Raw genomic sequence first — 13,993 nt, 5'->3', positions numbered from 1 at the left:
CGTGTGTGTGTGTGTGTGTGTGTGTGTGTGTGTGTGTGTGTGTGTGTGTGTGTTGGTCTGTGGTCTGTGAAGGACTGATTTTTGCTAATTGAGTTGATTGAGGTTAGAAGACCCAGCCGGCCATGGGCAGTACTACCCTAGGTTTGTGTCTTGAGCTGTGTAAGAGTAGGAAAAGTGAGGTGAGCTCTAAGCATTCTCTCCCTGCTCTTGACTGCAGGTGTGATGTTATTAATCACCCGTCTTAAGATCCTGCCTCTATGATGGACAATAATCAGAAATTGTGGGCTCAAATAAACCCTTCCACCCCTAGGTTTCTCTTCACAGAGCATTTTATTACAGCAACTGCAATGAAACTAGAACAGTAGATTAGATTTAAAATGGTTCCGTGGAGACCAGGTTACATTGCATGTTATTTCAACCCATAGGAGAATGTTCATAGAACGGGAAGGAGAGTTGGGGGTTGAAGAGGCAGAGACGGGCATGGGGAATGGGATGCTTGTGGAGTATCTTTTCATGAACTATCGAGCAAGTGTGATATTTTTAACAGTGAACATTTGCGGCTTTGATAAAACAGTTAAATTCACATTAATAAAAAAGAAAAAAGAGAATAGCCAGGTGTGTCTTGATGACACAGAGCAGCCAGCATAAGTGGGAGATTGATGAACAGGCTGCTTCACTGTTCAGACTCCTATTGCTCCCCGTTAGGTGGAGGAATGGTCTTATTTCAGGGTGACTGCAGAAATGGAGAGTTCTCTGTGCTATGCTACTGCCACTAAACCCAGGCACTCATGCATTTGGTGAAACAGAGTGGTTTGTAAATCTGTATGTGTCACAGGCATCAGACTGAGTGATGCTTCCCGCTGGCAAGAAGAGGCATGGGGCTTATTTATGGCCCTGCAGTCTTATTGCTAATTAGATCTACTATCACTGTGGTCATCTAATAACTCTCTGTGTTTAATGTGGTACCCATGAGAACCTCCCGACTCATCATCCTGACAGAGTTTGCTGTTTATTGAGGGTGGGAAGAGCTTCAGAAGACAAACAAAAGGCAAGGACTATCACTATCACTCTACTTGTTAGGTTATTTTTCCCTGCTTTTTATTTATTCTTTGTATCTTTCATATCATGCATCTCCATCCCATTCATTTCCCCATCCCTTCATATCTACCCTCTGCCCTTGTAACCTGCCCCCCAAAATAAAATACAATTTAAGAGAGAAAAGAAAAAAGAGAAAGAAAATATCAATCTCATCATAGAATTGTAGTGTAACACAATGAGTCACGCAGTAAACCCTTTTATTCATGTATCTTTACTCACAAGTGTGCATTAAAAGTGTCATTGGTCTAGTTCAGGGCCTCTGGTTTGTTAGGTTATTGATCTTTGATGGGAAATGAAAACCTTTAAGAAATCAACCATACTTAGGAAGAGCAAGGAACATTGGGCCACCAAAATAACTTAAGCTGGGTCTACCCAAGAAACAAGAGCAGTAGGTCATCAACCATTACATGGAGCAGATTCTGAGGTTAAGTATTCTATCAGTCAGAATAGATCAGATCATATGGCAGTAAATGTCACTTCCAATTGCCAGACTGCAATAGGACAAGAAAAAGCTGGTCATTCCTCATCTTGCCTACTGAAGTCAGCAGGAGTCTTTCTATGCAGGGACTCAGGTAATCCTGAGAGGTCATCTGGAACCTGATTCTTCAACCTTGTGTATTTGCCACAATAAACACTTTGATGATTTCATATATGTATAAAATTTATCTTGATTACTGGGATTGTCATGTAAAACAATGTTGTTTCTAATTCAAATAAAAAAAAATTATCTTGATCATACCTACCCCCAATTCCTCTCCTTCCCCAGTATGTCCACATCCACCTTTTTATCTGTGTGTTTTTCAAGACAGGGTTTCTATGTATTCCTTTGGAGCCTGTCCTGGAACTCACTCTGTAGACCAGGCTGGCTTCAAACTCACAGAGATCTGCCCGCCTCTGACTCCTGGGTGCTGGTATTAAAGGCGTACACCACCAACGCCCAGCCACACCCACCCTTTAAGAATAACCCTGTCTGCCAATAAGGCTGTCTACATGTTCATGAGTGTGGGGCACTCTCCCAGTGGCCGTATTCCTGGAGAAAAATAATTCTCTGTCTTCTGGGAGTCATCAAGTACCAATAGTTCCTCAGCTAGGAGTGGGGCCCCATGGTTCTCTCCCCTGTTCATGATGGAATGTCGTCTGTACAGGTCTTGTGCAAACTACCATAATTCCTGGCAGTTGATGTGTTCATCAGCCACATCTTGTCCAGAGGACAGAATTTCACAGCTCTTCTATCCATCCTCTGGCTCTTACATTCTTCCTTCCTCTCTTTTCAATATTCCCTGAGTTTTGTAGGGGTTGATATTGCTGTCCCATTTAGGGATGAACACTCACAGTCTCTCATTATCTGACGAGTTAAACATCTCTGTGTTGACTGTTGTCCACTGCCAAGAGAAGCCTCCTTTACCAAGATTGAGAACAGTCTGGTCATTCCTCCGGCAAAATGCAGACAGCTATCATTTCTCACAATTGATAATAATGCAGTTGTCCCCAAGAGAAGTATCTGTAGGGTAGATCTGGCAAGGTGGCTCTGAGGACATGGCTTGTGGCTGAGTCTGACAATTTGAGTTTGATTCCTCCATTCCACATAGTGGAAGGAGAGAACAGATTCTCAAAAGCTGTCCTCTGACCTCCACATGGGCACCATGGCACAAACACACATAGACACACACACACACACACACACACACACACACACACACACACACCCCTGCGTGTACACAAGTGCATGCAAATAAATAAATGTACATAAAAAATTCAAAGTGTGTTCAGTGGAGTGTTAGGAGGCCTGTGCTTTGAGTTCAGGAATGTTCCAAAGTGGTGCTTGTTTTTAGGATGAAAATAGCATATGTTAGCAGAGACCAAGGCTCAGCCAAAGGAGCTGACATGCTGTGAACCTCTTGAGGGAGGGAAGAAGTATATGTTACAGTAGAAACAAGGCTTGCCATAGGGAAATGGTGATGTCACTTGGAGATAACTGCTACTCCATCTTTTGGCGAGCTACTCACAGGCAGTTCAGATTCTGCATGAAAATCAAATTCACAAGACTATTTACAAGCTTTGTCCCCAAGGAAGGGGCCTCGGTCCACCAGAACTTGAATTTAGAGCAGTGACACCCTGATCTAGTGGCTGCAAGTCAAAGAATAATGGCGATCAAGTCACAAGACATCCGTTGACCCTGCATACATCCAACTGCCCCCTGTTAGTCTATCAAGAAGGGCCAGGCAAGCTCCAACTTTACAGAATGCAATGGGGCTTGTTTGCTGAAAGGACTCATGGAGACACCGTCAGAGAGGGACAAGCTGCAGTGTCACTGACATGCCAGGAGATAGGGCCTGGGGGCTGTGGCTGTGCAGAATCTGACAAGGGTGTGTAATGTGTAGTTCCCTGAGTAAATGTGTATTGTTGACATAGGCATGGCCGTGTCAAGGACCTCAGAGCCCTGGACTCAAGGGAAAATGACAAAGCTTTCCAGGGATGAGGCTCAACATGATTGTAAATCCTTCTGGTTCATGTTTAGATGTTGGCAGTGTGCACAGAAATGTCCACCATAGCCAATATGTATGGCTTGAAGATGGCTCCCCTATAGAGATTCATCCTACCAAGATTAGCTAAACCTGCCTCCTTGCTTAGATTTATATAATAAATATAATAACCCTTCTTCCTTGTTTACCAGTATGTAATAACCCCACCTCCCTGTTCACCTGTATATAAGCATGTATACTATGTATGTAATAAATAGTATGCTGTAGCTTGTCCATCAGAGAGCCCAGTCCACTTGATCCGAACTTTACTGTGTGTCTGTGTGTCTTTCCTTTATTCCCTGTCTACCCATGTCATGTCAATCCCTGAAGCCATGTGGCCTACACAGCACCTTCCAACACTATTAAGGACAGCTAGTCTAGTTTTCAACCCAGTTCCAGCTCAATTACACTACACCCTGCAACTAGACTATATGGAGAGATAAAGACAAACATCTTGTCTGTTCTTCAAAAGAAGAGTTTAGTGACAAAATGTGTGTTTTCCTGAGTTTGTAGGAGTGAGAGAGTTTTATACATGCACTTGCTGCATGGGAGGGGCTGAAGGTGTGTGGCTAGAACCAAGGAAAAGCCTGGAAAACTGCAAGGAGGTGAAAGGAGAGGAGAGAGAATCAATTGAGGTCACTTCGTTCTTTGTGGCAGCACCAACCTAAGCTCCTTTAAGTTGGATGCGTTGTATATGGTTAGAAAGATTTAGGTCACCAAGGACTCAGAAGCTGGAGTTCCCAATGTAAGTCTCCCCTTCATTTCTTCTTAGCCTTGTGGCCTTGGGCAAATCATAAAACCTATCCATGCTATCTAAGAAACAGGAATGTTGCCTGTCTCACCTGGTGATGTGAAGATTTCTGGATCAGTACTTCCAGGGATCTTAAAAGAGTGCTGGATACATAGTAAGATTCCTATGTGCTTGCCAGACATAGTATTAGTTCTGAATTTACTCCGTCACTATCCCCATCATATCCTATAGTATTAGTTCTGAATTTACTCCATCACATCCTATCTACAAAATCAGGTGTTGAAAGAAGTGGCCTCTTGGGAGATGGCTGTTTATCAAGCACCAGACTTCCTATGCCCAGGTGAAAGGCTGAGCCAACTGCAGGGAGCCAGGAAGAGGCATCGGTACATTCAAGGGACTGATCATTTGGGAGTTTGGTAATGGACAATGTGTTTATTCTTCCAGGAGGCAGAGATACTGAACACAGCCATCCTCACTGGAAAGACAGTGGCTGTCCCTGTGAAGGTGATCTCGGTAGAGGAAGATGGCACAGTGCAAGGTCTGTCGGACTCGGTGGAGTGCAGGTCAGCAGACGAAGACGTGGTTAAGGCAAGTGGACAGTTCCTCCCCGCTGCAGAAATCCATAGTTACATAGGTGTGGCTGTTTACCCCCGCTGGCTCTGCAGGGTTCCTCCCATTCTGCTTTTCCTGACACTTAAATCAGGAGTGTCTCGCAGTCCAAAGCCAAATAGGGAAAAACACTGCTCTAGCCCATGCCTGGGCTGTGAGGCTTTTCTTTTGTGCCTTTCTTGCTTGACATTGATCTTTTCCCAGACCCTACGAGGTAGCATTGGAATACAGGGACAATACACTTATCCCCCCTCCACAGACTGACAACAGAGGTTTTTTTTCCACCCACTTGGACTGTAAAAGAATGGGAAGAAGAATCAGGACCGGGACTGGTGTACATGCAGCCATGCTCCATGATGCATTTACAGGCTTGTGTGAGATCGATAAAGACATAAAGTTTATGATTACAACTAACTTTGATTTACAAAATCAGCCACTGGAGAGAGGAGCTGTCTCCCAACCCCTGGCCCTCCCACACAGCTCTCTACATGAGGAAAGGACAGCACACACTATGCCCATCCCTCTGTTCCATTCCCTGACTCCATCCTTCCTCCCAAGCTCGTCTTTCTCTTCTTAAATTGGAAGCAAAAATGATTCAAGGCACAGACATTCTGGGAGAAGCCTGAGGCCAAGGACTCCATTCTGGCTGTGCCAGGAATCTCTCAGCAAGGTTCCAGCAGTGGGTAGATTTTCGTAACTGCCATGACCCACTCCACAGTCAGAGCCATGGGGACGGATGTCTCCCACATCCTCAGAGAGAACAAGGATGATGTGGGACATTCTGAGGCACTCCTGGGGCTTCCTTCTTACCAAATCCAGAAAGAATATCAGACAGAGCCCTAGGGTTTCTGGCCAGGAGTCACTGCAGCCTATCCTCTGAGAAGGGAAACTACAGTGAATGACCTTATCTAGCAACTTGGGAGGCAGTCAATAAACACATAGAATCTTTGTCTGGGGCTAGTTTCTTCTAAAGATGCCAGGACCACCCAAACCAGGAGGCACACTTAACTAGAACTGAGAGACAGCAGATCTGCAGGATAATGGTGCAGTAGTGTAGTACTTTACATAACATGCCATTCCAACTTACTTCTTCCAGAATCTTCTTTACAACACACAGCCAATCAGTGTCTCTGGCTAATGTCTCAGCCCATCTTTTTTTATTTCCTTTTTTTATTTAGAAACAATCATTTTACATACCAATACCCCTGTTCCCTCTCCCTTCCATCCTCCCATGCCCCCTACCAATCCCCCCAACCCACCCCCTACCAGCTCTCCAAGGACAGTGAGGCCTTCCACAGGGGAATCATCAAAGTCTGTCACAACATTTGGGGGAAGGCTTAGACCCTCCTCCATGTATCTGGGCTGAAATAGTATCCCTCCATAGAGAATGGGCTCCCAAAGTCCATTTGTGCACTAGGGATAAACACTGGCTCCACTGTTAGAGGTCCCATAGACTACCCAGGCCTCCTAACTGGCACCCACATTCAGAGAGTTTGGTTCAGTCCAATGCTGGTTCCACAGCTTTACGACTGGGGTCCCTGTGTTCTCACTACGTCAGGTAAGCTGGTTCTGTAGGTTTCTCCAGCATGGTCTTGACTGCTTTGCTCATCCCTCCTCCCTCTCTATAACTGGATTCTAGGAGTATGGTTCAGTGCTTAGCTGTGGGTGCCTGCTTCTGCTTCCATCAGCTACTGGATGAAGGCTGTTCAGGGGGCTTGGTTTGGTCCTATGCTCATCTTGATTTGTGTCTTCATGTCTCTCACATCCAATCTTCTGCAAACCTTTCTGGGACCCCTTCCTAGGCATTCCCATTCAACAACTCTTATCTGGGATGGGTCCCATCCTGGCCTAGGACACTGTGGATTCTAGAAATCAAGGAATGGCTTCTTCTCTTATTCCCACACTCAACCATGCCCTTATGCTTTCCCCACCTCTACTTGAATGCAGCAGCCAGGATGGCCAGTGACAACCCAACAGCCTCATTCATCAACTGAGAGCCATTCACTAGCTTCCCTTCTAGCTCAGAGTACCCAGACTGCAGAGTACACCTCACACCAACCTCAGTCTTCTTATGCACCCTTGCCATACATCAGTGCAGCTACCCAGAGTCTCTGTGGATTTTTTGAGGCCCAGAACCCCTTTCCACCTCTTCATCTATCTCTCTCCTTGATGACTGTATGACCCATGTCCTCACTTAGCTTCCCACAGAGTCCTTTGTTTTCCAGCATTTGTGAGGTTGTCATGGATACCTAGCACTGCCTTTCCCACCTGCTTGCATTTTTATTTATATATAAATACATAATAAAATATGTACCTGTATAATACATCTCATGTTTAGTTTTCATACATATTACATTACATATAATGTAATATATGCATGCTTATGTATATATGCATAATATATAACTGTGTTCATTGACTTCCCTCATCAGAATATTAGCTCCATTAGAGAAAGATGTTCTGGTTCCTTCTGTTCACTGTTATAGTCCCATCACTTGCAATACCTGGCACATCATGGATAATCAACAAATACTTGCAAGGTGATAACCTTGCAACCCGTTGCTTCCTGACAACCCATTGCTTCCAGTCAGCCAGCCAGGATAGTTCTCTCAGACAGAAATCATGAGTGTGTCAGATTAGATTGGGGCAGGCTGCTCTAGGTTCTTGGGTGCCCAAGGCAGACCCAAAGACTTGTATCTCCAAACCCCTAGAGCTACAGACTTATTTCTCTAGGCTTTAGAAGCCAGAGACTCAAACTGTCAGGACTTGGTTTGGATGCTGATTATTCTGGGCTTTAACCCCAGTGCTTGGGAAGTCATAGGACAGCTTGCAGGAGTTGCTTCCCTTTCTATCATGTGGGGCCCAGGGATAGTACTTGGATCAACAGGCTTGGAAGCAAACACTTTTGCCTTAGACATGAATGGAGTCTGAGGCAGCTGATATCACTCTCAGCTTGCTTCAGGAGCAGCAGGAGCAGCAGCAGCTTGCTCATGTTACAATTCATGAATAGCTGGGAGGTTCTGGCCCTGCAGAGGTAGTGCTATGGCTCTTGGACTTAGGTTATCTAAAACCCCTGGCCCACAAGGCTTGCCAATTCTCTTGGATCTGCATGGCAACCAGAACCTACAGTTTCTCTTCTATGACTCCTCACAGTCTTTCTACATTCCTCAGCCTGGCTTTCTCCCCTCCCACCTTCTCTCTACTTCTGCTGTTCCTCATTGGCTCCACTGCCTCTGATTCCCACAGCTTCTACCCCAGACACTCCCTGGAGCCCTGAAATCACCCTCTTGTTACTGCTGCTGCAACCACTGCCATCACCACCTTTTCCCTCCTACTAAATCTCCACCACACCATCATCTCTGCTTTGTATGGCTAGCTCATTTTACTACTAAAGTTTGAAAATAGACAAGAAAACACCACTTACAAAAATCCTTTGATTGAACCTCATGTTGCAACACCAGAGGACAGCATGGGAACAGGGCTCCCAACTGAATGGAAGAGTGAGCCCAACCTTCTTTTATAATCACAGAGAGTGTTCCCTCTGGTATTCCTCTTGCCTGATTGGGAATGACTACTGAGATTAACTGAAGCTCATAACAGCAGAAAGCTCTTGCTTAAGCTGTCTAAACAGTTGTGCATGGGACAGCATCCTCTGGAGTTGAATTTGTGCATTAGCAGCAAGCAGCTGTGGTTGCTATGTAGCTTCCTCAAGAACATCTTGCAGCCTGGCTATAATGAAGGCTGTCCTCTCAACTGATAGTCCTCTGCTCAAGTAAGCCATGCAGGACACTAAGAAGGGGTCTGACAGCTGTCAATCAGGGAGCCTAATCACCAAAGCCTCTAGCATCTTAGCTTACTTAAAGGAAAAATAAGCATTAAAAGTATTGTTACCACAAGGACAATTGACATTACCAGTGCTTTGACAATGTTCAGCAACACACTACTCTTAACTAAGAATCTTTGGGCAAGTGGCTTCATTTTATCGGTTTCACCATCATTAAGTCAAGAATGTCTTGAGTTAAAACATGTTTAATACCCTTAACCTGAACAGCATACCCTGGCCCTGCTTCCTTGAACATTCATATCAATCCACAATTGGACAGAACCTTGGAACACAAACTCTATCTGTCTTATAAATGTGTGTTCAATATTTCATGGAACATGTTGGCTACCTTATAAAGTAAATGTACCAACTAAACTATGCCCTGTGGAAAATGAGTTATATACCCTGTGACAGCTGAAAAGGAAACTACACAGCATCAATAAAGGACATGTCACAGACTGCCAGCCCGGGGAGGGGGGGACAAAATTAACATCTAAAGTAATGTTTCTATTGAGTGTGGATCACTTCCCTATTCTCATATAGTCAGAGAACCCTAAATCAGAGCACCCTTCAGTTCGACTATCTGTAATAACAAATAAGAAACAATTGAAGTTACAAAGCAGTCCTCATGGGAGGGACTTAAACTAAGACTGAAAGAATGTTGTATGAGTTACTCTGACCCAGGGAAAAAAGGCAACTTAAGGATGGAAGGGTTTATTTTGGCTCACAACATGAAAGGACAGTCTGTCATGGTGGAGAAATATTAATAACAGGTGACATTTGGTCACATTGCATGCACAGTCAGGAAGCAGAGAGATGGGTGCTGGTGCATAGCACCATGGGATAGTGATGCACACATCCAATGTAGGTTTTCTTGCAGTAAATTAATCCAGTCTAGAAGTTCCTTCATGGACAAATCCAGAGGCTTGACTTCTAGGTAACTCTAGATCCTATCAAGTTGACAATCTGTATTTTTAATTTTGTATTATATTATCTTTCATTTGTGTTCATATGTATGTGTATGTGGTGATATATTGTTTATTATCCAATAAAGCTTCCCTGAAGATCAGAATGCAAAGCCATAGAGGCCAGGCAGTGGTGGTACACACCTTTAACCCCAGCACTAGAGAGGAATATAAGACAGGAGCTCAGGGTCTCATGCAGATTCAGACTGCAGTCATGCTGAAGATGGGTTTGCCCCAGCCTTGGTAGAGGTAAGAACTTTCTAGTGGTTGGCTGCTTTGCTTTTCTGATCTTCAGGCAAGTTTTATTAGGTCATAAACAAAATATCACCACATGTATGGATGGTTTATGTATGCATGTATATGGTGTGTGTGTGTGTGTGTGTGTGTGTGGAGGTCGGAGAGCAACTTGCAGGAGTTAGTTCTCTCCTTCCACCATTCGAGTTACTAAAACAGAACTGAGGTTGTCAGGCTTGGAGACAAGCATCTTTACCTGCCAAGCCACCTCACCAACCTGACATTCAGTATTAACCAGTCTGCCAAACAGACAAGGTAGCAAAGGGCATTGCAGAGAAAGGGCACAGCATTAACAATGCTCAGGGTACACTGGATGCATCTACAGCCTGCAACAGTCATCAGCAAGTCCAGATGGCCAGCTGGCACTGGGTCCTGCTGGCCCAGCCATTGTCTCAGAGATAGACAAAGTACCCAGTCAGAGCAGCTGAATTACAGCCTTGATATTCTGGGATGAGCCTAGAGAAGGAAGGGGCTTCTATCCTTTTGTTCTTGGGAAAGACTCCCGAGCCATTCTTTGAGATGTAGAGGACACAAGGAAAAATGGCAAACTCCAAGTTCTATTTCTCACCCATCAACAGTCTTTGCAGCTGGCACATGATGCAATGCTCTAGTCGCCTGGCCTCCCCAACTGCCACTGTGCCATTCTCTACATCACAGATGGTGACAGTCACCTGGAACACAGTGCTTCAGTGTTGCTTGGGATCCTTAGAGCAGCATCAACCCACCACCTGTTCAGGCTCTCACAAACTTCTGGGTAGACACACCTTCTCCCTTCAATGCCTCAGATTCTTCATCTTCATTAGTTTCTTTCTTGCCTCAGGCAGAGACCCAATGAACCCCAGTATCTCCCCCAAGCATATCAGAGCCTCCTTTTGGGAAATCCACAGGCAAACTCACTCAGAGTTCTTCATAAATCACACAAGGGCCCTGTTATTATCCCCATTATCTCCCCAGCCGTGGCCTTCAAGGATGTCTGGGATTTATTGTTTTAGAAAGTGTGGATTTCCCAAAAGAAGTATCTCTGATATTAGCAATAACATCCAGTATGATACCTCATGGGTTAGAAATCCTGGAAAATGTTACTCACACTAACACCCATACACACTGCCAACATAGATGATAGAAAAGGTCGGAGTTGGGACTACTTATGTGGACTCTATGGAGAATGTAAAGATATATTACCAGATATGCATTCTCCCTGCCTCCCTCCCACTCCCCAGTTCTCTCCCCCTTCTTCCCTCCCACCCCCTCATTTTTATTCTTTCTACTCTACTCTTTCATCTGTATGGTGTTCATCCTTTTAAACATTTTATTACATTTATACCCATTTTTTGTATGAAGGTGTGCCTAAGTCATGGAGCATGTAGGGGTGGCCAGAGGCAACTTGAAGTTGTCGGTTCCCTCCTTTCACATTGTGGGTCCCAGGGATCAAACCCCAGTTGCCAGGTTTAGTGACAAGAGTCTTTACAGGCTGAGCCAACTTGCAGACTCTGACTTCTCTTACAAAAGTCTCCCACTCTTGTGGGTGCCTCTAAGACAGCTCATGGCCAACAGGAAGAAGTGTGCCTTCCAGAACATTCCTACATAAAGTCTGGGAGTGTGTTCTAATCATGAGTATTCAGGTTGCCTCTTATCCTTGAGCAAATTAGTACATCCCAGGGATCCCCCAAATGCAAGCTGTTCCAATCCACATCATCTTAAAGATGCATTTGAAGTGGGGACCCCTGGGCAAATGTCTGAGCTGAAACCCCCAGAGTAAAGCAATATAATCAGAATGACCCCTGTAGTCACTCAGTGGGGGATGGATTTGGGACCTGGGTGAATCTTGACCGAATCTAGGAAGCATCAGAGTAACTGTGTGTGGGGGAAGCCAGCAAATGGGAACGCATCGCCTCCTTCAAGAGCCTGCACTGCTCATAGGTTCACGTATTCATTTGCAGTATGGACCTCCTTGCTCACCAATGTCTCCTGTTAGCAGCAAAGGGGGCGGAGCTCCAGCCAGTCCCAACTGGGCACAAACCACACTCAGTCATGTCAGAAAAGCTCAGAGTTTCAGGCCTGCTGTGGATCCTCCCCAGAGATGTTCACCAGTCAGGGGATAAAGCTGTAATATTCCTCTAAGGCAAATCTACATGACATCTCTTTCCCATGAGAAGGACAACTGCTGTGAGGAGAGAAGTGTGGTGCTGGAGACTGGAGTGGGGCACTTAACAAGCCAAACAAGCACCTGTGAGGAACAGAAAGGGGTGGGGCTTTCAGGAGTGTGCTCAGTACCCTCAGTGGGTGCTTTGGAGTTGGAGCTCAAAGAGCCAGCTTGTCTGCACAGTAGCCTTGTTCCTGGGGAGAAGAACAGAAGGTTCCAGCCTGCTGAGCAGCTCTCTCTCTCTCTCTCTCAAACATCCAACTGGACTTCCAATCATCTGAACAGCCACAGAGATGCCACCAGGAGGGACAGAGCTCATTAGTCTCTTCTCAGTTGGAAGGCTGTGTACTCCACTCTGTCCCCACTGCAGCCCCTCCTTAACTATCCAACCAGGGATGGGGCAGTGTAGGATTTTTTGTCTCCCCGAGAATGCCTGCTGCCTCCTTTGAAGACCCCCTCTGTCATCAGCAGCAAGGAACACAGGGAAACGGGTTGAAAGAGTAGCTGATCACCTTTACCTTTGAATGTGATGCGAAGTCTTCCATCTGACAGAAGTGATGAATTTGTCTGACATCCTTGTAGACAGTCTTCCATCCATTTAGGCAAAGGGTGTTTATTAATTCCGGGAGAACATCATTTAATATATTTTGATCATATTCACTACCCAACTCCTTTTCTTAGCTCCTCCCAGGTCCACATCCATCTCCTTACACCCAACTTCCTGTCGTCTTCTTTTTTTTTTCTTTTAATTCAACAGTTTTTCAACCCCAATTTGTGATGTTCCTGTACTCATGGGTGTATAGCCATCCCCTGGAGCCTGGCTGACCTATCTAGGACCATACCCTTAAGGAAAACTGATTCTCCCTTCCCCAGGAGCCACCAGCTGAAAAGGGCTCCTTAGTTATGGTGTGAGGGATCATGATGTTTACTGGCTTGATCGTGTGCTGGCAATCACAGCCGCTGTGGTTCATGAGCATAGTGGTTCTGTCATGTCCAGAAGAAGCCAGTTAGCTATGTTCCTCCTGATTTCTGGCTCTTACAATCTGATTCCAAGATGATCCCTAAACCTTGGAAGGTGGCTGATTGATTCAGATGCCCCATTTATGTCTCTGCTGACATGTATGCTCTGCACTCTGACCAATTGTGACTTTCTGCATTAACCTCCATCTCTGAGATCTGAGAGTTGCACCAATCTATGGGTAGAGGATATGAATTTAGAGACACTTTGATACTATATACACTTAAGTCTAGTGTGTTCGGTGTGTGTGTGTGTGTGTGTGTGTGTGTGTGTGTGTGTGTGTGTGTGTGTGTGTGTGTTCCTGTGTTTTCAGATGCATGAGTATCTGTGTACACATTTGTGTGGAGGCCAGAGGTCAACTTCACATTGTCATTCCTTTTTACATGAGACAGAGACTCTCACTAGGACCCAGAGATTTACAAAATTGGTAGGCAGTCTGGCCAGTGGGCCCCAGGGACCCACCTATCTGCACTTCCCCAGTGATAAGATGACAAGTGCAAGCCACCATACATAGCTGTTTACACAGGTTCTGGTGATCAAATGCAGATCCTCATGCTTGTAAGGCAAATACTTTACCCACTGAGCCATCCCTCCAGCCACAAAGGGTGGTCATTTTAAATACACCTCCAGCACTGGTTTCTAATGGTGGCTACAGAGTGGGGAGGACTACCTGCCGAATGTAAGAGTCCACCATGCTTGTCTCCCATCCATTCAGGGCAGCCTCAGCAGATACACAAGGTGGAGGGTTAGGGGAAAGAAAAACATAAGCT

General features: G+C 45.3%; 1 protein-coding gene across 1 annotated transcript in view; it reads left to right on the top strand.

Annotated features, from left to right (window-relative positions):
* Tmem132d (transmembrane protein 132D) overlaps window positions 1-13,993 on the top strand; it is a 590,650-nt gene that overhangs the window by 515,324 nt on the left and 61,333 nt on the right. The window contains exon 5 of the mRNA XM_027413852.2: window positions 4,816-4,959. Within this exon, the coding sequence (XP_027269653.2) occupies window positions 4,816-4,959 (144 nt within the window). The remainder of the gene's footprint in view (window positions 1-4,815; window positions 4,960-13,993) is intronic.

The sequence above is a fragment of the Cricetulus griseus genome, chromosome 4 (genome assembly GCF_003668045.3).
Source record: "Cricetulus griseus strain 17A/GY chromosome 4, alternate assembly CriGri-PICRH-1.0, whole genome shotgun sequence".
Classification (NCBI taxonomy): Eukaryota; Metazoa; Chordata; class Mammalia; order Rodentia; family Cricetidae; genus Cricetulus; species Cricetulus griseus.
Note: the sequence above shows the minus strand (reverse complement) of the source record. Positions and strands in the feature narration are given on the sequence as shown.